The following is a 26,989-nucleotide window of genomic DNA, read 5'->3' on the forward strand; positions in this document are numbered from 1 at the left end:
CATTCTTCTCATTGTTGTGTAGACCTATATTACAGAAAAAGTGCGCTCAATCATCATAATGTTTTTAATTTCATCAGTCCCGTGTGTGGAAATCAGTTTTCTCTTTTGTCCCAAAGTACTTACGTGATTTGGGAGGCTGAGGTAGGAGGATTGCAAGTTCAAGGCCAGCCTCAGCAACTTAGTGAGACCCTGTCTCAAAACAAAAAGGGGTAGGGATGGGCCTAGTAGTACAGTACCTGGGCTCAATACCCAATGCCACAGAAATAAATCAACAGTACCTACATGATTTCTTTTTTCTCTCTTGGCCTGCAAAGCCTAAAATACCTGCCATCTTTTACAGCAGTTTCCAATTTGTTGACACCTCACTTTCTCTGAATTCTGAAAATTCAGAAGTACCTAAGGCAGTCAGGTCCTGGACTTCATGGTGATTACAAATGAGCAAGTACCACCCAACACATGTGCCTAGATGCAAATTCAGGATCGTGGGTTCTCGAGACTCCTGGAGTCCTGTGCTTCCAGCTTTGGCTTATCTGACTTTTTTTATTTCTGATTTTGCAGTCCTGGGGGTTGGACCCAGGACCTCATGCGTGCTGGGAAGTGCTCTGCCTCCAAGCTGCATCCCCAGCCCACTCTCTGCTTAATCTGAGCATTATTTTATTCTGATTATAAAAACATGTGTGCTGCAAACATTCCAAACTTCACAAAAATGTGTGCAGAAGTGAAAATCCTCCCTAATCCTCAGTCCAGAGCATGATTGCATGAACAGTTTGGTGGAAATTCTCCCAAGTTTTGTTCTAAAATATTTGTGGAGATATTAACCACACTCCATGTACGGAGAGTTCTGCAATTGCTTTTCCTACCTAATGCTGTATCTTCTCATCGTTGAGAATTCCCCAGGGGAGCGCTGTCCTCCTGCCTGGCAGGTGATTTGTCAATTTGACAGGGCCTTTGGCAAGCACAACACAAAAGCCACCCTGAGGTTCACACACAGAGCAAGCAGCACTCAACATATGAGCACGTGAATGACAGCCGTGGCCGAGTTCATCGAGTCCCCTGCACCTGTCACCCTGCTTCACAGAGATGGGGCAAGGGTCATCCGTTACGTTCCAGCTGATGGGTGGATGTTGTGGTTGGGATATGAGGCGTCCCTGAGAGCTCACGTAGGAGACAATGAAAGCATGTTCAGAGGTGAGATGATTAGATCACGAGAGCTGCAGCCTCATCAGTAAATTAGTTCACCTGGGCGGACTCACTGGGCGGTAGCTGTAGGCATGGAGGTGTTAATGGAGGAAGTGGGTCACCTGTCACTCCCTTCGGCCATTATATCCTACCTCACCTAAGGCCCAGAGTTAGGGTGTCGGCCTCCTGCACTGAACCTCTGCAACGCTGAGCCAGAATAAACTCTTCCTCCTCTAAGTGGTCCTTGTTGGGTTCATAGGTCACAGTTACGCAAAGCTGATTAACAGCGGATAACCAGGGCTGGGGTCATGGCTTAGCGGTAGAGCACTCACCTAGCACATGCGAGGCCCTGGGTTCGATCCTCAGCACCACATAAAGATAAATAAGTAAAATGAAGGTATCGTGTCCAACTAAAAAATAAATACTAAACCGTAGGCTGGGTACTGGGAGAGGGGCACATGGGGGGGGGGAGTGAGGATCTCAGTCCTGACAGGTGGGGTTGAAGCATCTGAACAGGCCACCTTGGGCAGCCAAGGCCAAGTCTGGAGCAGAACTGATAAAGAGGCCCGGAGACCTGGACAGGGGAGACAGCACATGCATGTGGTCACTGACGTCGTGGGGAAGGGTGGGGCCGAGCAGGAGGACTGGGGGGTCTAATAGAACCCCAGCGCGGAAGGAGCAGGTGGAGACAGGGCCACAAAAGAAAGTGCAGAGGCAAACCAGCTCCTCACCTCCCTTTGAAGTGTGCGGCTGACATCCCAGTACTCCCTATTCCTCCCAACTCCAAGTGCTCTGGGGTGACCTAAACCCCACACTCTGACTCCTCCAGTCTCCCAGGTCTCAGGTGGAGCAAGAGGAAAGCAATATGATTAAACCTTCTCTGTCATCCACTCGGGAGGCTGAGGCAGGAGGATCTCAAGTTCAAGGCCAATCCCAAAAAATAAATCTCAAAAAATAAAAGGGCTGTGGATGTAACTTAGTGGTAGAGCACCCCTGGATTTAATCGCAGAAAAAAAAGATGGACCCCATACGATCCACAGGGTACAACAGATATAATGACATGGTTACTTTACCTCTGTGGTCTTCCTTCCCAAAACCTATAACTGCAGTCTAATCATGAAAAAAATATATATTAAGCATATACCAATGGAGGGACATTCTACAAATATCTGACTAGTTCTCCTCAAAATGGTCAAGGTTATTAAAAACCAGGAAAGTCTGAGAAACCTTGTCAGTCAGGAGGAATCTAAAAAGACATGATAATGAAACGTAATATGAGATCCTAGAACAGAAAAAAGACGCTGGGGGTGTGTTAGTCAGCTTCTCATTGCTATGACAAAATGCTTGAGAAAATAAACTAGGAGGAGGAAAGGTTTACTTTGGCTCACAGTGTCAGAAGTTTCAGTCCACGGTCACTTGACTCTGCTGATTCTAGGCCTGTGGTTTGAGGCAGAACATCACAGTGGGGGGCTGGGGATATGGCTCAAGCGGTAGCTCGCTCGCCTGGCATGCGTGCGGCCCGGGTTCGATCCTCAGCACCACATACAAACAAAGATGTTGTGTCTGCCAAAAACTAAAAAATAAATATTAAAATATTTTTTAAAAAAAGAACATCACAGTGGGGAGGGGGTTCTAGAGCAAAGCTACTCACCTCCTAGTGACCAAGAGCAGAAAGAGCAAGGGTCTGCAGGATGCAGGGCCTGCCCCCAGAGACCCACTTCTCCAACGAGGCTCTCCCACCTTTCTTTTTTTTTTAGTATTTATTTTTTAGGTGTAGATGGACACAACACAATGCCTTTATTTTTATATGGTGCTAAGGATTGAACCTGGGTCCCGCCGGTGCTAGGCGAGCGCTCACCGCTGAGCCACAATCCCAGCCCCTCTCCCACCTTTCAACAATGCCATCTGCTATGAACCCATCAAGAGATTAACCCACTGATGGGGTCAAAGCCTTTGTGATCACTTCCCAAGACCCCCACCCCAACACCGCCACATCGGAGACCAGGCCTTCGACACCCGAGTCTTTAGGGACATCTCAGAGTCAAACCGTAACAGTGAGAAACTAATGATATTTTTCAAAAGTATGGACTTTATTTAGTTAATGATAGCATTATTCACTCACACATTTTAAAGAATTTTCCAGAACTAATGTAAGATGGTGATGATAGAGGACCAGAGATGGGGCACCTGGGGATTCTCGTACCATCTTTACAACTTTTCTGTAAATCCAAAACTGTTCTAAAATAAAAGGGTTATTTTAAAAGAGGAGGGACAGCAAGGATGCCCACTTTGGTCACTTCTATTCAACATGGTACTGAAAGTTCTGTCCAAAACCTTAAACAAGGCAAGACTAACGAAAAGCATCAACTTGGAAGGGAGGAGGTCAAACTTCCCCTGTTCACAGATGATGTGACCTTACATGAGGAAGTCTAAGGATTCAAAATAGTTGTCATAACTAATAAATCCAGCAAAGTAACTAGATACAAAATCAACACAAAAAAATCAGTTACATTTCTGTACAATAATAATAAACTATCAGAGAAAAGAAATCTACTTATTTCAGATTTGCACTATAAAATTTTTCATCTGTAATAGCATCAAAAATAATAAAACACCTCGAAATCAACTAACCAAGGAGACAAAAGCCTAGTACAATGAAAACTAACAAACACTGAAATAAATTAAAAATGTAAATAAATGGAAAGTCATCCATATTTACATACTGAAACACTGAATATTAAGATGTCTACACTACCCCCAGATGATCTACAGATTCAATGCAATTTCTGTCAAAATCCCAATGATTTTTTTTTTGTGATGGGAGTGGTTACCAGGGATTGAACTCAGGGGCACTGGACCCCTGAGCCACATCCCCAGCCCTATTTTGTATTTTATTTAGAGACAGGGTCTCACTGAGTTGCTTAGTGCCTCACTTTTGCAGAGGCTGGCTTTGAACTTGTGATCCTCCTGCCTCAGCCTCCCGAGCCGCTGGGATTACAGGCATGTGCCACTGCGCCCGGCCCAATGATGCTTTTTGCAGAAATAAGAATAAATCATCCTTGGGCTGGGAATATAGCTCAGTTGATAGAGTGCTTGCTCCTCATGCACAAGGCCCTGGGTTCAATACCCAGCACTAATCAACCAATCAATCACCCTGGCTGGCGGTATAGCTCAGTGGAAGAGCACTTGCCTAGCCTGGGCCAGGCCCTGTGTTTGATCCCAGTACATCCAAACAATATGAAAAAGAAAAATCCATCCTAGAATTTATGTGGGGTCTCACGGGACTCCAAAGAGCCAAAATAATTTTGAAAAAGAAGAACAAAACTGAAAGACTCACACACTTCCTGATTTCAAAACAGAACAAAGATATAGAAATCAAGAGCGTGGCTCAGGCATAAAGACAACCAAATAAACCCATGGCCTTGAACATGCCAAGCAAGTACTCTACCACTTGGGCTATACCCCCAGCCCCAGAAAGACAGTCTTTTTTAAACAGTGGTGATCACCTAAATGTAAGACCTAAAACTACAAAACTCTTAGAAGAAAGCAAAGCAGGGAAATTTTTTGCAACATTGAACTTAGTAATTTCTTAGACATGACATCAAAGACAAAGGCAAAAAAAAAAGTAGACGAACTGGACTTTAGGAAAATTAGAGCCGGGCACCGTGGTACACGCCTGTAATCTCAGCAACTCCGTGAGGCTAAGGCAGGAGATTTTTAAGTTCAAGGCCAGTCTCAGCAATTTAGTGAGGCCCTAAGCAACTTAGCAAAACCCTGTCTCAAAATAAAAAATAAAATGGGCTGGGGATGTGGCTCAGTGGTTAAGCACCCCTGGGTTCAGTCTCTAAAAAAAAAAAAAATTTTGCTCAGTTCACCCAGCCCAGAGCACATTCTCCTTCTCTGCCCAGCTGAATGAGCCCATGCATTGGAGAGGGGGACCTGTTGTTTCAAGGGTACAGTTTCTATTTGGAAACTTGAAGAGGCTAGAGATGGATGGTGGGCGTGGTTGCATATGATACAAGTGTGCGTGATGCCTTTGAACTGTACACTAACAAACACTCAAGATGGCAAATTTTATGTGATGTAAATATTATCCCAATAAAAAAAAATTGGAAAAGAAAAGGGAGGGGGTGACTGTCAGTGGTGCAGTGGATTGAGGGCTGGCCTGGAGGATGTCCAGGGCCAGGGGCTGCTCTCCGGAAAGAATTTCTGTTGCCAGTGACACTGTGCCGGGGCGGAGATCTGGGAGATAGTGCAATATCTTAAAAAACTAGTTTCTCATGAATGTCCCTAATTTTATGACCTCATGCTGCCTTCCCAGGGTGGCTGAGATGGGCCTGCCAAGAGGTTACCAGAGAACAGTTTCCGGCGGTAGTTGGCAGCACTCGGACCTCCTGATCGTGGGTGGGGGTGGGAAGCCCAAAATAAACCGTTGAACAAGAGAAAGTGTCCTTTGGACTCTTCCTATTCCTCTTTTCTTATCTACCACCCCCATTCTCCACCCACATCATCAGACAGCCCACCCCCCCAAGCCTCCCCAGCTGGGGGTGGGTGGGGGACTGCAGCCCCAGCCAGCCATTATTGGTCCGGCCAGCCTGTTCATTTCCTACCCCTGGGCGGTTTGTCTGGCTCCCACGGAACCCTTTCAGTGGGGTTTCACACCCCCTCACCCCCCCACCCCAGGAGTTTTGCCAGGGAAGCTGGTAGGAGCAGGAGCCAAGTGGGAAGGTAGGCGGCCCTGCAGGGTGCCCCTCCTTGGGAATTTCTTTTAATTTATTTATATGTGACAGCAGGATGCATCATAATTCTTATTACACATTAGAGCCCAATTTTTCATATCTCTGGTTGTATACAAAGTATATTCACACTAATTCCTGTCTTCATACCTGTGCTTTGGATAATAATGTCCAGCACATTCCACCGTCATTAATAACCCCCTGCCCCCTCCCTTCCCCTCCCACCCCTCTGCCCTATCTAGATTTCATCTATTCCTCCCATGCTCCCCCTCCCTATCCCACTATGAATCAGCCTCCTTACAACGTAGAAAACATTTGGCATTTGGTTTTGGGGGATTGGCTAACTTCACTTAGCATTATCTTCTCTAACTCTGTCCCATTTACCTGCAAATGCCATGATTGGGGATTTCCTTGTACCTTCTGGGTTCAAGGTTGGAGGGTGGTGTCAAATGCACACTTGTGGAGAGGTTGGGAAGCAGGGGCGAACGGGCGCTTCTTCTGTTACTTAAACAGCTCCAAACCCCACTCAGGGCTTCCCACATGAAATCTGGGAATCCCCTGCCTCTGGGCCCCTCACAAACTGGCTGCAAGTGACCTTTGCCAGTTCCTCTCTTATTTCTCCCCTGCAGGGAGGGTCAACTCCAGCCAGAGCGATCCACAACTCCCCCCTCCTCCCCAACGCCTTTCTTCCTAGAAGACCACCCCGCCCCTGCTCACGTCACCCTCCACTCCCAGGCTGGAATGCTCTCCCCAGCCCTTTCCCCTGCAACTCTGAACGGTTTTCCAAGGCTCGGTTCCAACCCCAAATCCCACTTCTTGGATGACTCATTTCCTGTCTGTCCAGATCTCCAGCATCCATCCCTGAACCCAGGTTAACCTCATTCCGGTTCGTGGTAAATAAAAGAGGGGGTGAACAGGCCCCACCAGCTCTACCTTCAGCACAGGGCTGGACACTCCTCTGTATCACCTTATTTCATCCTCCCGATTATCCTCTAAAGGGGGCCGCTGTCCCCCACTTTGCAGATGAGGAAAGCTGAGGCTTAGAAAAGGAAAGTTAACTTGCCCCAGGGACACACAGGCAGCAGAGGGCCATGCTGGGACTCATGGCTCCAAAGCGCACTCCGGGCTTCCCACAGGAAGCTATCTCGGCTCTAGGTGTGGTTTCTATCCCCAGATCCCCTTCTTGCTGGGAGTGAACCCCCGGGGTGCTTAGCCACTGAGCCACATCCCCAAGACCTTTTAAATTGTTTGTTTGTTTGTTTTGAGACAGAGTCTCGCTAAATTGTTGAGCCTGGCTTTGAACTTGCAATCTCACTTGCATTATCTCACTTTTATTGCCTTCATCCTCTGAGAAACATCCATTCCCTCATTCTGCAACCAAGTCGTGGAAGTCCTCGGCCCCGCTGGCAAGGAGCTTCCTCCGGGGGCCAGTGTGGTCCCACGTGTTCAGCACGCAGCGTGCAAGGGAGATGGTGGCAGCCGGAGGAGGGAATTACAGGAAGGAGTAGCACCATGGCCTGCCAGGATCAGGAGCAGATCACCAGGCCACCATCACCAACAGGGCTCAGGGCTTCCCAGGCACTACTGTTCCTGGTTTTCTCGGGACCTTGCAGAGGGACGTGGACAAGCGTCACCGCGAAGCCCCTACCGACAGCTCACTCTCTTGGCCACCTTGGGTCACCCGCCAGAGACCTCCAGAAGAGGAGGGTCAGGCTGTGCTTCCGACGTGGCGGGCGGGAGTCACGTGCTCCGAGTCGCTTCCCGCGCCGCCCGCGTCCCTGCCCCGGGGTTGCTAGGCAACCGGTAAACTCGGCTGCTGCGGAGCCGTTTGAGCAGCTGGATCCGGCGCTTCCCGGTTGGCGGAACCCAACGGCAGGAGGAGCCCACCCAGGATAAGGGCTGAGGCCGGAGGGGAGCGTGAAGGGTGAAGGAGAGCGCCCCCGAGGGTAAAGATCCCCCAGAGTGCGAGGAGATCCTCCGGGGCGCTTCTGGGACTGCTCTGCCCGCGGTGGACCCAGGACCAGTGCTCTAGTGTCCTCCGCCACAGTAGTCCTGCCCCCGGAGGTAGCCCCCCAGGCCACAGGATCCTGTAACTTAGGAACAGCTTGCATCTGCTCCCCTGCGCCACCTGGTCCTGAAGGCAGTCTGCCCTGGAGGGGGTGGGAGGCTCCTAAAGGTTTACAGGTGACTGGTGGGAATGACAACCTGGGAGGGTGGACATTAGGAGGGGACCTTTCTGGCCTGGCCAGTGGAGCCGCCTGTAATCCCAGCTACTCTGGAGGGGCCCAGCTTGGACAACGTAGGGAGACCCTGTCTCAAAATTTAAAAATAAATAAAAAGATCTGGGGATGTAGCTCAGTGGTAGAGCATCCCCTGTATAATTAAAAAGAAAGAAAGAAAAGAAAAGGATAAAAGGAGTAACAATAGAGGAAAGAAAGTCAATCGTATGGCACACCTTCTAGGTGCAGGATTTTTGTTTTTACTGTTGCTGGGAGTGAACCCCCGGGGTGCTTAGCCACTGAGCCACATCCCCAAGACCTTTTAAATTGTTTGTTTGTTTGTTTTGAGACAGAGTCTCGCTAAATTGTTGAGCCTGGCTTTGAACTTGCAATCTCACTTGCATTATCTCACTTTTATTGCCTTCATCCTCTGAGAAACATCCATTCCCTCATTCTGCAACCAAGTCGTGGAAGTCCTCGGCCCCGCTGGCAAGGAGCTTCCTCCGGGGGCCAGTGTGGTCCCACGTGTTCAGCACGCAGCGTGCAAGGGAGATGGTGGCAGCCGGAGGAGGGAATTACAGGAAGGAGTAGCACCATGGCCTGCCAGGATCAGGAGCAGATCACCAGGCCACCATCACCAACAGGGCTCAGGGCTTCCCAGGCACTACTGTTCCTGGTTTTCTCGGGACCTTGCAGAGGGACGTGGACAAGCGTCACCGCGAAGCCCCTACCGACAGCTCNCACTTGACCTAGAGTCTCAATCCACCAAACCAAAGCTAAGCTGTTTATCTGATCTTCATATATATCGGGAGAATAAGAAAGACTGAGTGTCCTCCGCCACAGTAGTCCTGCCCCCGGAGGTAGCCCCCCAGGCCACAGGATCCTGTAACTTAGGAACAGCTTGCATCTGCTCCCCTGCGCCACCTGGTCCTGAAGGCAGTCTGCCCTGGAGGGGGTGGGAGGCTCCTAAAGGTTTACAGGTGACTGGTGGGAATGACAACCTGGGAGGGTGGACATTAGGAGGGGACCTTTCTGGCCTGGCCAGTGGAGCCGCCTGTAATCCCAGCTACTCTGGAGGGGCCCAGCTTGGACAACGTAGGGAGACCCTGTCTCAAAATTTAAAAATAAATAAAAAGATCTGGGGATGTAGCTCAGTGGTAGAGCATCCCCTGTATAATTAAAAAGAAAGAAAGAAAAGAAAAGGATAAAAGGAGTAACAATAGAGGAAAGAAAGTCAATCGTATGGCACACCTTCTAGGTGCAGGATTTTTGTTTTTACTGTTGCTGGGAGTGAACCCCCGGGGTGCTTAGCCACTGAGCCACATCCCCAAGACCTTTTAAATTGTTTGTTTGTTTGTTTTGAGACAGAGTCTCGCTAAATTGTTGAGCCTGGCTTTGAACTTGCAATCTTTCTGCCTCTGCCTCCTGAGCCACTGGGATTACAGGCATGTGCCACTGCACCCAGCAAGGTGACAGGAATTTTAAATGCATCCCTTCATCTGACCCTCAGCCCAGGAGATGGCATTATATGCCCATTATGTGTCGTGATCAGTGTCACACTGTTGGTTACTTTTTCCAAAGGCTGGGCAGTTTGTCTTTGCAACAAGTTCAAGTTCTCTTGCACACACCCGGGATGGAACCCAGGACCTCATACACACTGGGCAAGCCCCCTGCCACTGAACTTTAGTCCCGAGCCCTCTTCTCCTGGCTTTCAGACCCTGCATTTCCCCTGTGCAAACCCTTTGTTTCTTTTGTATTTATTTAGTTTTTGTACTGGGGATTGAACCCAGGGACAGTAAACTTGGGACACTAAACCACTGAACCACATCCCCAGCCATTTTTATTTGTTTATTTTTTTTGAGACAGGGTCTCGCTAAGTTCATTAGAAGAGGAGGTATGGGGGGCGGGCAGAGCTCTGATGGAGGGTTGGTGTCACGGTCACACACTCAGCAGGTGACAGAGTGGGTGTTGGGCCCCTTCTCTGTTTGGGCCCAGGGAGTCCACTGTCTTCTCCGAGTGTCGTAGTCAGCGGAGCAGATGCTCAGACCTGATCACTCCCCAGTTCTGGGACCTCCTCCCACCCTTCCCTGCTCTCATTCTCCATGCTCCTGGTGGGGACCTTAGTGTTTTCCTGGAAGGAGGGACAGGTGACAAAGGGAGATTGCCAGGGAGATCTGCCTTTTTGGTGGGGATGGGTACTTGGAATTGAACCAGGGGCACTTAACCACTGAATTACATTCCCAGCCTTTTTATTTATTTTTTTTTTATTTATTATTTTTTTTAAAGAGAGAATTTTTTAATATTTATTTTTCAGTTCTTGGCAGACACAACATCTTTGTTTGTATGTGGTGCTGAGGATTGAACCCGGGCCGCACGCATGCCAGGCGAGCGCGCTACCGCTTGAGCCACATCCCCAGCCCAACCAGCCTTTTTATTTTTAGTTTTGTTCGTTTGTTTGTGTGGTGCTGGGGAGTGAACCCAGGAGCCCTCTACCAACTGAGCTATATCCTCATCCCTCCCAGCCTTTTTTATTTTTAATCTTATTTAGAGACAGGGTCTCCCTGAGTTACTCAGGGACTCTCTAAGTTGCTGAGGCTGGCTTTGAACTTGCAATCCTCTGGCCTTAGCCTTTTGAGCCACTGGGATTACAGGCCTGCGCCACCATGCCTGGCCAAGCTCTGCCCTTTGGAAGGTCCAGCAAAACCCTTAGGTCCCAGAACTACAGAAGTTGCACAAGGACATGAGAAGCCCCCCCCCCTGCATCCCTCTGCCATGCAGGGACCCGCAGTCTCAGGGAACAGGAAGAGGAAGATGTTTTCATGTCCTTATTGCACCCGCCACCCCTCCTTCCCACTTCTTGGTCCCCAGCCAGCTTGGGTAGCGCTTTCTCTTAAGCCACGGCAGGTTCTCTTCAGGAATGGCTTTGCTCATTCTCCCAGCTCAGGGGAGTTTTGTTTGCATGGTCTGTGAAGGTTCCAGTCCGACTCCTTCCTCCAGGACATGGGGACTTGCACTTCTGGTCCAACCCAAGCATCCAGGTCTGTGCGTCCTGTGTCTGGGTGGCCCCGTAGTGGTGTCCTGCAAGCTTCTGCGTCTCTTAGTTCCCACGGGGGAGGGGAGAGCAATCCCCTCCCCCCAACGTCCAGGCGGCAGCAACGCTGCTCCTGCCCCTTCTGGGCCCTCTTGGAGACAGCCCTGCTCAGCCCTACTTGGGGAAGCCCCCTGTAGCACTTGTCTCCCAAGGGAGGGGGACTGCGGAGACCCCCTGGGCTGGCCCTGCTATTCATCTTATGCCCTGCTTGCTGGTAAGAAAAGAACTGTGCTGCTGAGTCCTTGAATGAGCTGTCCGTCACTGTCACCGGGCCAGCCTTTAAATGTCCCCTCTGTCTCCTTCCAGACACAAGACATTGCCTCTGTTTTCGCTCAGGGCTTGGCTTTGGGAAGCACCAAGAAGGAGAGCGAAGCTGTTAAAAACCTGATCTGGGCTCAAGAGTCCATCTGTGTCTTCCTGGAGTTTCCTCCTCCTCTGACGCCTCCTGTGTCCCCTAGGAGCTGGCCAGCTCCCAACAATTGTCTTTCAAGGAAAGAGAGAGAGGCAGCCCCTAATGGCCTGGGCCCAGTGGCTCTGTCTAGCAAGAACAGGTGCTTCTCCATGTGGTGGCAGAGGGGAGGATTTAATTGGATTCACATTCTTTTTCCAAGGCTCCTTCTTTGTTGGTCCCTGTAGAATAAATCCATTCAGGCGTCCTGCAGCAACTGGGCCTCTCTCTCCAGGCCATCCCTTCTACCCCAGAGAGTCTCCAAACGCCTTTCTGCTGTTGATTCAAGTTGGACTGTTCTGGGGTGGGAGTGGCTGGGGAGGGGCTGCCTTTAAGGAGCAAGTTATGTGGCTACAAAGAAACTGGGTGGTTAACTCTCTTGCCCTCTTGCTCTCACACCCTGCCTCCGCTGCTCCTGGCCAAGTCCACCCCTGGCATCTGCTTCTAGATCATCTCTCAGTTCTTGGTCATGCATCTCGGGGGACAGCAGCCAGGCTGCACTGGACGGGTTTCTAGTAGCCCTTGTCTAGTTATAACCTTCATCCGGGGTGATTGTAGAAAACAGGAATTGCTAGATCCCACCCCAGGGGGCCATGTCAGCATTTGCAGGAGGGGGCTTGGGACTCCCCTCTTATTAATGAGCATCCTGACTGAGAAATTCTGGCTGAAAAATGAAAAAGAGTCTTTGTTTTAAATCAGTGGTTTTTAAAGTTGGTTGTACATTGGAATTACCTGGAGAATTTTTTTTTTTAAATACCATTGAGAGATTCTGATTTAGTTGGGCAGGAGTTTGACCTCAGCATGTAACTTTATAAAGCCTTCTAGGTATTTCTAAATGTGTAGCCAAGATCAAGTACCAGTGCTTCAGAGCCAGATGTGCTCTGATCCTGGTTGTGACTGTGTTTAAGAACTGGGACCTTGGCCAGGTATGGAGGCCCACTCCTGTAATCCCAGCAGCTCGGGAGGCTGAGGCGGAGAATTGCAAGTTCAAAGCCAGCCTCAGCAAGTTAGTGAGGCCCTAAGCAACTCAGTGAGACCCTGTCTCTAAATAAAATACAAAAAAGGGCTGGGATCATGGCTCAGTGGTTAAGTGCCCCTGGGTAAAAAAAAAAAAAAAAACTGGGACCTTGGACAAGGCACTACATGTCCCTGAGCACCACTCTCTGTTCCTGTAGAGGGGAAATCATGATGCCTATTTCATAGTCTTGGTGGACATGAGGTTGTCCAGACCTGGTATACAAGTCCTTAATCAGATATATGATTTGGAAATATTTTTTCCAAGTCTATGGCTTGTGCTTCCAAATTTCTTTCTTTCTTTTTTTCTCTTCTTTCTTTTGTGTGTGTGTGTGTGTGTGTGTGTGTGTGTGTGTGTGTGTGTTTTACGGGGATCAAAGTCAGGGTCGTGCACATGTTAGGCGAACACTCTACATCCCCAGCCCCTCTTTGGTTTTCGTGATGTTATCCTTTGCAATGCAGAAGTTTTAAATTTTAATGAGGTCCAATCTATCATTTGTTTTTCTTTTAGAGACCATACTTTTTATACCATCTCTATGAAGTCTTTCCCCGCTGTGTTCTCTAAGTTTTATGGTTTTAGCTGTTACATTCAGTCCTGCAACCCATTTTGAATTAATTTGAGGTAAGATAGGGATCTATGGTCACTCTTTTTTTTTTTCTTTGTTCCTGGGGATTGAACCCAGGGGTGCTTTGCCACTGAGCCACATCCCCAGTCCTTTTTATTTTATTTTGAGACAGGCTTCACTAAATTGCCCAGGCTGCCTTGTAATTTGCAATCCTCCTGCCTCAGCCTCCCAAGTCTCTGGGATTATAGGCATACACCATTGTGCCCGGCGGTGGTCACTCTTTTGCTTTGGAGTGTCCAGTTGTCCCAGAACCATTTGCCAAAAAGACAGTCCTTCCCACCTCCACTGTGCTGCCTTGGCACCTTTGCCAGAGATCAGTCAACCCTAACTGTAAAGGTTTATTTCTGAACTTTGAGTTCCTTCAATTCATCTGCATGTCTACCCTCGTGCCAGAGCCACACCATCCTGATCACTCACAGTAGGATCTAATAAGTGTTTGTTGCATAATTGGATGAGATAATGAAAACTATAATTAGAATGAAGATGAAACATACAGTTTGGCAGTAATAAAAACTGTACTTTCTAGAAAAGTCTATATACTTAGATTTTTTAAAAAATAAGAGTCAAAAAAAAAAAAAAGAGTCATTTTGAGTGTTGTTGAGCAGTCTTGGACTGCTCTCCTGACGGCGATGCTAGGTAAAGGCTCACTAGTCCAGCAGTTCTGCTGTATCCCTCTAGTTCCTGAGTTTGGCTATGGAGGCAATACGCCCTCCAGCCATTTTCCCACCAGGTCCCTACTTCATTCAAAGGCAGCAACACCCACTCAGGGGCCAAAGTCTGATTTGTTGGGTCTCAAAAGGCCTTGGGCTGTGAGTGCTGCCACAGCAAATTTGCACAATGGGCCTTTCCCAAACCACTGTGACCACTCATTCAACAGCTCCCTGCCCCGGCACCCCCAGGGCTCTTGCAGTCCAGGGGCTATCTAAGCCCTCTTGGGAATGTGACACCAAAGGCACAATTCCTGAGGGTTGGGGTGGCCCCCTAATGAACAGTTCTGCTAAAGTCCACAGCATAACGTTGCAGACAGGCCTACCAGATGGCCAGCACTGAGCCCCAGAGAATCCATGGATGTGATGAGGGCAGGAGGGGGCAGGGTCTCTTTGGGGTGAGCGAAGGGCAGCTTGTGGGAGCCGCGGGTGTATCTTTAAGCCCTCGGGTCAGCGCTGGTGAAGAACTCTTCCTTACCTTCTTCCTTACATCAAGGATTTGAACACCAGCTTCCTGACTACTGGGCGCAGCGAGTTTGGCAAGGTCATGCAGCTGTGAAGAGCAAGGCCCGGACCTGAGGTCAGGGCCTGCCCAGCTGCTTTCCAGTTCCCACTCTTTATGGCCAGTGCAAATCAGAGGGGTTCCTGAGGGCTGACGGTCCCTCCTGCTCAGGAAGCCATCTGGCTCTGTGCTCTCAGGTGACCGCTCAGCTCTGTCCGGCTGGCCTGGTGCAGAGGGAAGAGATTCCCAGGGGGGCCCAGAGAGCGGTGGGTGTGGGGGGGGTGGAGCCTGGCAACGGAGGGCTCTGGTGTCAATAAGCCTTTTCGACAATTAGGTGGGGAAGTGGACGGTTGGGTGGAGGCTTCCAGAAGGGGCCCAGGGATCTCCGATTCATGTGTTATATGGCTCAGATCCAGAGCGCAGCAGGCGCTGTTTAACCCAACAAACCACCATCAACATTTCTTCCTGCCTCCCAATAATACTGATCAGGAGAAGCCATGTCAGTGAGTGGTCAGAGCTTTGGAGTCAGGCAGGCCAGCGCCACCACTCAGTGGCTCTGTGATGCTGGGCCAGTGGCTCAGGGTACTTCTGAGTATCGAATTCCTTTGAATCAAATGGTGATTTTCTTGCCCACCTCAGAGGGTATTTGCAAGAACTGAACAAGATAATTTATGCTTATCATATGCTGAGCCCTCAGATGCAAGCCAGGGGCCGTGGCCACACCTATGGGTAGTGGGGAGGCTGAGGCAGGAGAATCTTAAATTTGGGGGCAGCCTGGGCAGCTTAGTGAGATTCTCTCAAAACATTAAGGGCTGGGGACGTGGCTCGGTGATAGACGGTTTGCCTATCTTGGGTGGGACCCTGGGGTTCAATCCCCAGTTCAGCAACAGCAACCCAGTGCATCCCACCTTCGCCCATGAGCCAGATGGGAACCTGAAGCAGCCCCGTGGGACCCAGGCAGAGGGGTGGCCAGGTGGCCCCTCACCCCTTCCCTTCTCCCCCACTCCCCGCAGCCCCCGTCACCATGGAGATTGTCTACGTGTACGTGAAGAAGCGCAGCGAGTTTGGCAAGCACTGCAACTTCTCAGACCGCCAGGCCGAGCTGAACATCGACATCCCCCCCAACCCGGAGCTGGCCACGCAGTTTGTGGAGCGGAACCCAGTGGACACGGGCGTCCAGTGCTCCGCCAGCATGTCGGAGCATGAGGTGGGTCCCTGCCCCAAGAATCCAGGTCAGTGAAGATGTGCTCGGGCAAGGTGTCCAGAAAGAGCAGGTCAGAGTCCCGGGTGTCCTGTCCACCTGGAATCCAGGTAGAATGGACCAGCGTGGGTGCTGGAAGTGTGAGGGGGAGTCACCCCAAGAGCCACCACAGTGCTGGGCTCAGGAGAAGACGCGGCAGCACTGTCCCCTGGACCAGGCGAGTGTCAATCAAGATGTTCTCTCTCCCTCGCGCGGCCTTGCTTCCGAGGGGCTCTGGCCTTGCTGCTGAGACTTTCTAGAGCCACTTTGGGCCTTTGGTGCTTCTGGAAGAGGTATTCTCAGGAGCATGGATTCATATCTACAGGCAAAGCCCATCCTGGAAAAAGAAAAGTGTCCCACAGGAAGTTCTGGCCAGGGACGGCGGGGCTCTGAGATAAGAGCACCCGAGGGCCATGGTCATGCCCTTTTGCCCTGTGGAGGCCCATAGAGCTTCCTGTCCCTGTGAACCTGGTGATCAGCACCCGATTGGGTCAAGATAACCCAGGTCAGGCCCCAAACCAAATGAGTCACTTGACTTGACTGGAACACATTCACAATCCCGTGAGTGGTCTGGTGACTCCTGGTTTAGATGAATTAACTTCTCAGCCTGAAGGCCGTCTCGAGGACCAGGACAACTGTGCCCATGGCACAGCCTCCGGCAAGATGGCGGCCATGCTGGCCTCAGTGCCCAGGCTCCTGTCAGAGCCCTGCCCTGGCAAGACGCCTCACTCTTGGGAGAGCCAGCTTAGCGGTGGGAAGGAGCTGGGAGTGACTGCCCGAGGGCACAGGGCTTCCCTCCGGGGCGATGACTGCGTGGCACTGTGAATGGTAAGGCCACGGAACTGCACACTGTAAAATGATTAAGATGGCAAATGTTGTGTCATGTGTACGTCACCAAAGTTTTTAAAATGGGGAAAAGTGGGCTGGAGCCAAGAAGCTAGTCCAACAGGTTAAACTCCCCTGGCTCCAGAGGGGCGCAGATCCAGCCTCTGAGTCCCTGTTGATGCTTCGATGTCCAACTCCAATGCTGGCCGGGTGGAAAAGAAGCATTCCCTTCTCTTTTCTTCTGAATCTTGCAGAACAGGTGGGGTGGGCTCCTGGGCCCACTAGACTCAGGGGATCTGGGCCCTGGGTCTTCCACGACCACTGCTATCAAGGGCCAAGTAGCTGCCTCCACGGGGTGGCACTGCAAGGTCACCAGTGACTGCCTGAGGACCTGGGGGTTCCTGACTTTGTGGCTTTAGCCAGGGCACCTCCTAGGTCTGTCAGAGAGCTGAGGGTCCCGGGAGGCTCCTGGTTTGCAGGAGCAGAGGTTGGACGTGTCCGGGAGGTGGACGTCTCACCGGTGGCCCTCTGTTCAGGCAAACACGGAGCGGTTTGAGATGGAGACCCGAGGGGTCAACCACGTCGAGGGGGGCTGGCCCAAGGATGTGAACCCCCTGGAGCTGGAGCAGACGATTCGCTTCCGGAAAAAAGTAGAGAAGGACGAGAACTACATCAATGCCATCATGCAGCTTGGCTCGGTGAGGCTCGGCGCCACTGAGGACCTCCCCCGCCACTCCAGCTCCCCGGGTGCCAGAGTGTGCCAGCCATGGGTCCACATGGCTACTCTGGGGAAAGAGACCGACTGCTGACCACACAGGGCCATAGCTGAGCAGGTTTTACAAAGAGCCTAAAAAATGGGAAACCCCCGGGGCAGAGAGGACCCCCCCAAAAAAAGTTTTGTTCCTTTACTACTTTTTTTTTTATTAATTTTGGGGGGGGGGTTGTTGATGGACCTTTTTTTACAATTTATCTACATGAAGTGCCGAGAATTGAACCCAGTGCCTCACACATGCTAGGCAAGCACTCTACCACTGAGCCACAATCCCAGCCCACATCCAATAAATTTGGAATAAGCTTTAAGTCTCAGGCTGGCTTAGTGTCGATTGCAAAATGGATCTCACTTACATCCTTCCCCGAAGAGTTAGAGATCCACTGGAGGTCCAGACAAATATATGGGTGCCACATATACGCAGGCCTGATGAAATTGTTTGGCTAGAGCAACATTTTTCAACATTTTTTTCATTATCATCCCTCCCCAAGAGTATTTTTAGACATTTTTTTAAAAATCTCCTCCTCCCTCCATGAAATTTTAATGCCACAGATATCTCGTTTATCTGTTGATGTGCTGTGTGTACATCAGTGCTTTGTACACAGAAAGCAATTAATTCACCTTCAAAAGCCAATTGAAAATGCATAAGCCATGGGCTGGGGTAGAGTTCAGTGGTTGCACACTTCCTGGCCAGTGCAGGGCCCTGGGTGCCGTCTCCAGCACTGCAGAAAAGAAGAAAGAAAGAAAATGCATTGGCCAAAGAACAGGAAAAGGCCCCTGGTGCCCCTGTCCCTCCTAGACTCCAGCCAGCCCCTGGGCCTGCAGGCCCTCTCCTTCCTGCTGAGCACCCCTGCTCTGTCCCCTCAGATCATGGAGCATTGCATCAAGCAGAACAACGCCATTGACATCTACCAGGAGTATTTTGACGATGAGGAAGAGGTGGAGGTGACGGAAGAGGCCCCTTCAGCTAAGACCATTAATGTCTTCAGGTAGCCGCTAGCGAGGCTGGCCTCTGGCCAACCTGTCACCTCCAAAAGGGACTCCTTGCTCATCACTCCAAGCCGCTGTCACTAGGCTGTCTGTGCCCAAGCTCGACGAGGGTCAGAGCAAGCTGGTGCCCAGCAGGAAGTGGTCCCTGCCCTGTGGGGAGGCATGTGCTGACCAGGCTTGGGCCTGTATAAGCTGGGCACAGGGGGAGGATCTCCCACCGGGCAGAGCAGGACAAGGCGCCCACCCCAGGGGTTCAGTGGGTCGTGGGCACACAGGTTGCTGGCCCACATTTGCAGGAGTGGATCTGGGAATAGCCTCAAAGGACAGCAGGGATTTGTGGGTGTTGTGTGTTCTCTGTGTGAGGATCTTGGCTGCATCAGGGTGTGCTGACCAGAGCTCCAACAAGCCAGATCCATCAGTCGGGGGCTGGTTCCCACAGTTCTGGCAGAGCCCACAAAGGGGTATCGGTGTGTGTGTGTGGGGGGGGGCTGGAAGTACGGGGCAACTCCTCCTGTGACAAGAGGGACCCGTTTCCAAGACTGGTTATGTGAAAACCGAACCCAAACAAGCTGTGGAAGAGTAAAGGGGAGAGTGTGCTGCTACTTTTTTTTTTTTGGCACTGGGAATTAAACCCAGGGCCCCTCACATGATAGGCAAGTGCTCCACCACTGAGCTACCTCCCCAGCTGTTTTTATTTTTTTATTTTGAGATGGAGTGCGCTAAGTTGCTGAAGCTAGTCTTGAACTTGCAATCCTCTGCCTCAGTCCCCTAGTTGCGGGGATCACAGGAGTGGCCACTGCTCCTGGCTGAGAGGGCTAATTTTTGTTTAGAAATACCTATTGTACACGTGCACGGGTCTATCCATATGTACGCGTGTGTACTGCATCTGTGGACAGGTTTGTGCATATACTTCACCTGCAGAGAACGCCTGCAATTTTGGACTTCTGGCCTCCTCAAGTGGGAGAGAATGAATTTCTGTTGTTAAGGACACCTAAGGCCCGGCTGCGGCTCAGGGGTAGAGTGCTTGCCTGGCACGTGCAAGGCCCTGGGTTCCGTCCCCAGCACCGCAAAACAAAACAAACCTAACAAAAAACAAACAAGAACAACCACCTAGTTGTGGTCCCTGGTTCCAGCAGCCCTAGAAGGGCATGACACTGACTTCACATGGGGCCTCTGAGCACATGTGTAGGGTAAGGAAGGAGAGTTTGGGGACAGGAATGGGGAGAGGACCAGGGCAAAGGGACAGCTCATCCTGATGACTTGGTGAGAGGAGTTGCAGGTGGGGCCACATTCATGGCGGTGGAGGGGGCAGGAGGGAGATGGCTGTCCATTTAGAAGTAGAGGTAGTGGAAGGCAGGCCTAGGCATCTCTGAGGACCCTGGGCGGGGTCAGGTCTGGTCTGGGTGATGCGGATTCCAGAGATGACAGGCATTTGGAGGTGACCGGCCTCTGGTGCCAACTTGGGGGATTCGTGTTGCCACCACAGCTGACCAAGCATCCTAGGAAGTACCTGTCCCTGTCCCAGCACAACCTGTTCTGATCCAGTGGTGACCTGTGGGGTGCGGAGCAGGGCCAATGGCTGTACCCAGGGATGTGCAGCAGGCACATGCTGTCCCCAGCCCCGCTGGGCTCTGACCCCACATAGGGACCCCTCAAACACATGATGCGCTAGACCTTGTCCCAGGACTCTCAGGCATGCACAGCGAGTGCTCTACCAGGGGCTCCAGCCCCAGCCCCGACTCCCAGACTTCAGTTTTAGGCTCATAACAAAATTGAGCAGAAGGTACTGAGCGTTCCCACATGCCCCTCCCACCTCCTGCCCTGGGAACACAGCCCCGATTGCCAGCATGCCCACCAGTTGGACCTGCATGGACAGACACACCACTGTCACTCCCTAGTTTCCGTCAGGGTTGTTCCTGAGGCTTGCACACCCCATGGGTTGGGGTCCATCATTGCAGTCAGGTACAGCGTAGTTCCCCTGCCCTCAGAATGCCCCGTGGTCACCTCTTCGTCCCTCCCAAGTCCCGAGCCCCTGGCAACCACTCATCTTCTTCCTGTCTGCGTAGTTGGCCCTTCCCAGAGTGTCTTCTCAGGTCTTGATAGCTCATCTCCTTTCTCGTGCTGAGTGGTATCCCATCGTCTGGGTTCACTACCACTTATCCACGCAGCCATTGAAGGACAATTTGGTTGCTTCCCTGTCTTGGCAATTTGAATAAAGTGGCCATAAACATTCGTATGCAGGGATTTGTGTGGACAGAAGTTTTCAACTCATCTGAGTCAACACGGGGGCATGAGATGGCTAGACTTCCTGACCCCTTTTGAATCGAATCGCAATGGAAGATCAGGCTCTGGCTCGACTTCCAGCGAGCGGAGGGTTAAACTGGAGTTTCATGTTTTGCCTGTTCCCATTGTCTTGGTTTTTATTATTACCTTCTATTTATAGTTGGTGGGACTGGTTTTCCATTTACGGGAGTCTTGTCAACTTGGTTTGGATTTATTTTTTTTCCCACTTTTTATTGGTGCAGGATAATTAATACATCATGGTGGGATTCATTGTTAGGCATTTGTACAAACACAACATAACCATATAGTTAAAATAACAATATAATGTGGCCAATATCCTTCCCTAGTGTTCCCCCTTCCCCTCCCCCTCCCTCTCCCTGCACTTTGTTTTTAAAATAGATTTTCTGAAGTGAAGGTGGTTCCTTAGATATACTTGAGTATTTTTTAAAGAAAAAAAAAATCTAGTTGTGCTAGAATAACTAGAAACTGGGGGAACCCCACCCTCCAGCCTTCTGACTCCCTTCCTCTCCCCAAAGGGATCCGCAGGACATCAAGCGGGCAGCCACACACGTCTCCTGGCACCCTGATGGCAACCGGAAGTTGGCAGTGGCCTATTCTTGCTTGAATTTTCAGCGGGCACCTGCGGGCATGAGCCACGAGTCATACATCTGGGAACTGGGTGAGGGGCAGCGGCGTCTTGCTGGCCAGGCAGGGCTGAGGCCAGGGCCAGCCAGGGAGTGGAAGGGGCCAGGAGGAAATCCCTGCTGTCCTTTTGCTGCCGTGCCGGGGATTGAGCCCAGGACCCACACCCGCTGGGCTGACCTCCAGCTCCAATTCCAGATTCCTCATCTGGGGCATGAAGACCACACCCCAGCCAGGGCTCCATGATGGACGCCTGTGGTCCCCTGACTCAGGAGGCTGAGGCCAGTTCAGTGCCAACCTGGGCAACTTAGTAAGACCCTGCCTCAAAATAGAATTCTAAAAAGGGCCAAGGCTGTATCTCAGGGGTAGAGCATCCCAAGTTCAATCCCTAGTACTGCAAAATGAACAAATAAATACCAAACCCAAGGGGACTCCAACCGTCGGTCCCTGGAGAGCCTGACAGAGAGAGGCCCAGCAGGCTGAAGGGAGCCCAGAGGGAAGGGGAGGGGAGGGGACTGTGCCTTGACCCAACTTTGCTGGGAGCAGGACCCTTTCTTCACTGCAGGGGCAAGAGCCTGGCCCGAGCAACACCCCCGGCTTCCCGTTCTCCCCCTCCTTACAACAACTGTGCAGGCGCTGCATCCAGAGCTGACCTGAACAGCTCGCCCAGTTCTCGCAGCAACCCCCCGGGGTGGACCTCGGGTATCCCCGCCCCCCCACAGGCCTGATTTGAAGACCCCGTGAGAACTGACTCTGTGTAAGAACCTTAGGCGTAAAAGCTGGTTTCACACCAAATATGAGAAACGGACTACAACTGGAGTTGAACACCCACGCCAATGTCCCAGTCCCCCCAAATAAAGCCAGTAGCTAAGAATTAGGCCTCGGGGGCCAAAGGAAGCAGGCCAGAGAAAGATGGGGGGGTCTCAATGGCTGCTTTCTAACCACCCTCCTCTGGAAAAGGGGGTAAACTGGCTGACCCTGTCCTCTTCTGTGCAGGCCCGGCGAGATCTTTTTCTTTTTCCTGTTTTATAGAAAACCCGAATAGGCCTGAAATTGTCCTGAAGCCACCTTCTCCGCTGGTCACCTTGGAGTACAACCCCAAAGATTCCCACGTGCTCCTGGGGGGCTGCTACAACGGGCAGATAGGTAAGGAGGAACCCGGCTCTCAGCCAGCGCCTGCCGGGGCGGGTCCGGGAAGACCCCGGGGGCGGGCACCTCTGCAGCTGGCCACCCCAGATGCTGGCCAGTCAGCTGGTTCTGTTGGCGCTGCCTCTAGTCCACTTCAGTAAGCCTGAGGTTGGCTTAAAATAAAAAGCTTTAAAAGGGCCGGGGCTGGCGCTCAGGGCAGAGCGCTTGCCTGGCATGTGTGCGGCACGGGGCTCGATTCTCAGCACCACATATAAATAAATAAAGTCCACTGACAACTAAAAGATATTAAAATAAAACAGACCACATTGCTATAAGAAAATAAAAAGATCTGAAAAGCCGAGGTCTGAGTCCAGTCAGGGAACACGTGACTTAGGGGCCACTCTTAGAGGGACAGTGAGACCTTGTGGAGCCCGCCTTGGGGGAGCAGACCTCTGGGTGATGGGCCTGGCACTTCTGGCCTTGTGGAAGGCGCTGGGAAGCCGGTCCCCACCTGTGTTGGAAGAGCTGGGGAAGGACTGGCACCGACTCCTCTGACGCCTGGTAGGATTCACCCGGGGAGCTGGCCCGGGTTCTCCTGTATTTGGAAGTTTTAGAATTCCTAGGCCCATCCCATCGGTTATGGGTCTCTTCCCATTTTCCGTTTCCCCTTGAATCCATCTGTTTTCATAGTCTGTCTTTCCAGGGACTTTTCCACTTCGCTCCTCGCCCCTCCTGTCTACTTGGTAGACTCCCAATCCTTCACGGCTATCATCCTTCACGGCCATCACGCGGTCATTGTCGTCTCCGCAAGGCTGGTGGTCGTGTGCTTCCTGCTTTTAGTCATTCGCACCCTCCTTTCCCCCCTGGTCTAGCTACAGATTTGTCAGTTTCATTTTCTTTTCAAGAACCAGTTTTTGGCTGAGGGCAGTGGCACGCGCCTGTCATCCCAGAGGCTCAGGAGGCTGGGGCAGGAGGACAGTGAGTTCAAAGCCAGCCTCAGCAATGGAGCGAGGCCCTAAGCAACTCAGTGAGATCCCGTCTCTAAATAAAATATAAAAAGGGGCTGGTGAAGTCTCCAAGGTCATTGCTTCCTTCTGTCAGCTTTGGGTTTAATTTGTGGTTCCTCTAGTTTCTTCAGGCAGGTTAGGGTACGGATCTGAGGGCACTTTGGCTCTGTTTGGGTTGGGATGTTGTTTTGGCCGTGCTGGGGACAGAGCCCAGGGCCTTGCCCATGCCAGGCGGGAACGCCGTACCCTTGAGTTACACCCCAGAGCTTGTTTCCGTGTTTGTTGGCCTTGGTCTTAAAATACTGCCCTCCACAGGTGGGAGCGTCCCTCTCCTCCCGACTCTTGGTCTTAGTGTCCTGGTGCTTGGCTCGCATGTCCCGATTTCCCTTTTCATTTCCTGTCTGTCTCGGTGGTGTTCAGGGTGTGTGTGTGTGTGTGTGTGTGTGTGTGTGTGTGTGTGTTTTACCACCTGCTTGAGAACTTTCTAGTTTTCCTCCCGCTATTGATCTCCACTCCGTTCCATTTTGGTCAGAAAGGCTGGGCCTGATCTCAGTCTCGTTAACCTTGATGGAGATTGTTTCCGGGCTGTTCTGCCGCCTCTCCTGGAGGACACTCGGTCTGTGCTTGAGTAGACTGTGTTCTGTTCAGGGTGGCCTGGCCGCAGGCCAGCACACAGCCAGCCGTGCCGGGGGGCCCCTAGATGTCCAGGAAGAGTCCAAGCTTGGGGCAGCTCCTGACCCGGCGCCTCCTCTAAAGCCTGCTGTTGGGCGCACCTGTTACCCACGGCCTCAGGAAGCCGCCTGCGGTTGTGCCTCAAGGAAAAGACTTTCCTGCCCTGTGCAGACTCTGAGCCAAGTCCAATGCGGACACCAAGGAGGGATCCTCCCGGAACCACCGAGAGTCTTTGCTTCCCTGGAGCATAGCTCTCCAGAATGCGGCCAGGAATCAAATGATTCCAGAGTTCTGAAAAAGTTGGTGTTGACCATTTTGGTCAGTTGTCACCTTGCTACTTTGGAAGAATTTTGGAAGTCCTCACTCTGCTGCTTTTGCTGATGGCACACCTGGAAAACAGATTGAAACAAATCCCCAGTAAGATCCCAAGAAACCGGCCCCTTAGCTCTGAATGTCCCTGCTGCCCTCTGCCCCCACAACACCCTGGGCCAGTCTTGACCTCGGGCATCGAGGGGTTCCCCATCCTCCCACCCCACGAGCTGCTTTACTTTGTCTCCTTCAGGAGCAGGAGGAGGGAGGCTAAGAACCCCCGGCCATAGCCAGGCTCCCTGGGCCTCCTGAGGCCCATCTCCCTCTCAGACCTGCCCCTCCCTGGGGAAGCTCTCAGGCTGTGGCCTAGGCTCCCATGCATCTCCCTGCCAAATTATTCTGGGTGCCAGAGCTCCAAAGACTGAAGCAGGGCTGCCCCCCACCCCACGACTTACTCAGGAGCCTGCCTCACTCATTGTTCACAACCCCAGGGGTTTTCTTGCCAGCTCACAGTAGCCCTGTTGCTGTAAGAGGGGGGGCCACGTGGGGCCCATGGGACCCGCCCTTGAGCACTGCCTTGCCCAAGCAGAGCAAACTTAGCCAAGGAAGTGCACTGCAGCACACACCTGTGATCCCGGTGACTCCAAGGCAGGAGATGACAAGTTCAGGGCCAGCCTGGGCAACTTAGTGAGCCCCTGTCTCAAAATGAAAAGGACCGGAAACTAGCTCAGTGGTAGAGCATCCTTGGGTTCAATCCACACTATAGCTAAACACACACACACACACACACACACACATAAACACACACAGACACACACACACAGAGACACAGACACACACACATGCTCACACAGACATACGCACAGACACACACACACTCACACAGACATACACACAGACACACACATTCACACACACAGACACACACACTCACAACTCTCTCACACACACACTCTCACACACAGACACACACACTCACACACACTCTCTCACACACACTCACACACACACACACTCACAGAGACACTCACACACATACTCACACACTCACACTCACACACTCACACACACTCACACACACTCACACTCACAGAGACACACACGCTCACACACAGACACACACACTCACACACTCTCTCACACACACTCACACACACTCTCACACACAGACACACACACAGACACACACTCACACACTCACACACACACACTCACACTCACAGACACACACACTCANGGGGCCTCTCAGGGGCTCTTCCCTGCGGGGAGCAGGGATTCTACCCCCTCGCCCCCTCCATCCCCAGGCTCCCCCCCACTTCCCCCAGGAGCCTTCCCTGACCCCACCCTGCCCTCCCTGGGGACCCAGCCTGGCCCATTCCCAGCCGCTTCCTCAGGACCCGGGTGGTGCTCAGCGCCACAGCGCGGGAATGAAGCTTGCACTCTGGGGGTCTCGGGGAGGGTTTTGCAGGCTAGTAAGAAGGTCAGGCCGGTCTGAGCCTGGTCCTAATTCCCAAGTCTACACACGGTCAAGCCAGAGAAGCAGCCTCCCTCCTTCCCTGCTCCTGGCACCAGCAAGAAAGAGCTGGGGCCTCTGTGACCCCGTGTCTCTCCTCCCCTGCCCTGCCAGCCTGCTGGGACACACGGAAGGGCAGCCTGGTGGCCGAGCTGTCCACCATCGAGTTCAGCCACCGAGACCCCGTGTACGGCACCATCTGGCTGCAGTCGAAGACGGGCACTGAGTGCTTCTCGGCATCCACAGATGGGCAGGTAGCACCCGGCCACCCCGGGGAGGAGAGGAGGCCCGGCAGGGCACCCCGTGTCCCCCCACGGTGCCTGGAGAAACTTCCCTTTTACATTTGATGTGTGAATTGCACAGTGGGTAACACATGCACGTGGAGCAAGACCTAAAGACATGAAATCAGACGGTGATCTCCACCCTGCCCACCACCGTCAGCCCTCCCGGGGGCCTCGTTTCAAGCACCCACCTCAGACCGTCTGAGCTTCCATTTAGCGGATCTCAAAGACGATTTCTTATTTCCTAAAGCACTGCCCAAGCCTGCTAGGGACTGCTTGGTAGGAGGGTGTCATCACTTCTTTGTTGGTCTGTTTGGTTTGGGTACTGTGGATTGAACTCAGGGGTGCTTTACCACTGAGTCATACCCCCCAGCCCTTTTTATTTTTGAGATAAGGTCTCGCTAGGTCGCTGAGGCTGGCTTGGAACCTGTGGTCCTCCGACCTCAGCCTCCCAACCCCCTGGGATACTTAAGTGGATTTTATATTTTGTTTTTTTACCAGGAAAAGTACAGCAAAGCTGGGCACAGTGGCCCACACCTGTAATCCCAGGGGCTGGGGAGGCTGAGGCAGGAGGATTGCGAGTTCAAAACCAGCCTCAGTAACAGTGAGGCCCTAAGCGACTCCGTGAGACCCTGTCCCTAAATGAATACAAAATAGGACTGGGATGGCTCAGGGGTGGAGTGCCCTGAGTTCACTCCCTGGTTCCTTCCCCAAAAAAAACTACAGCCAGGAGAGTGTTTGGACCTAGGTTCCTGCACACAGGTGAACAGCTGCCACCTTCCCTCCTGGCGGAGGCTGGGAGCACTCG

At 51.9% G+C, this 26,989-nt stretch overlaps 1 protein-coding gene across 8 annotated transcripts in view; it reads left to right on the plus strand.

The window, feature by feature from the left end:
* Positions 1 to 7,701: 7,701 nt before the first annotated feature.
* Dnai2 (dynein axonemal intermediate chain 2) overlaps positions 7,702 to 26,989 on the plus strand; it is a 28,628-nt gene continuing 9,340 nt past the window's right edge. The window contains exons 1-8 of one of the 8 annotated variants that reach the window (XM_048795814.1): positions 7,702 to 7,861; positions 14,517 to 14,600; positions 15,536 to 15,729; positions 17,124 to 17,285; positions 18,224 to 18,345; positions 21,166 to 21,308; positions 22,304 to 22,417; positions 26,015 to 26,154. In XM_048795814.1, the coding sequence (XP_048651771.1) occupies positions 15,547 to 15,729; positions 17,124 to 17,285; positions 18,224 to 18,345; positions 21,166 to 21,308; positions 22,304 to 22,417; positions 26,015 to 26,154 (864 nt within the window). In that variant the 5' untranslated portion in view covers positions 7,702 to 7,861; positions 14,517 to 14,600; positions 15,536 to 15,546. Of the gene's footprint in view, positions 7,862 to 14,516; positions 14,720 to 15,535; positions 15,730 to 16,444; positions 16,591 to 17,123; positions 17,286 to 18,223; positions 18,346 to 21,165; positions 21,309 to 22,303; positions 22,418 to 26,014; positions 26,155 to 26,989 lie in introns of those variants that run through there. The other 7 variants (XM_048795810.1, XM_015503547.2, XM_015503546.2 and 4 more) reach the window with 7 other exon arrangements.

This window comes from Marmota marmota, unplaced genomic scaffold, assembly GCF_001458135.2.
Source record: "Marmota marmota marmota unplaced genomic scaffold, marMar, whole genome shotgun sequence".
NCBI lineage: Eukaryota > Metazoa > Chordata > Mammalia > Rodentia > Sciuridae > Marmota > Marmota marmota.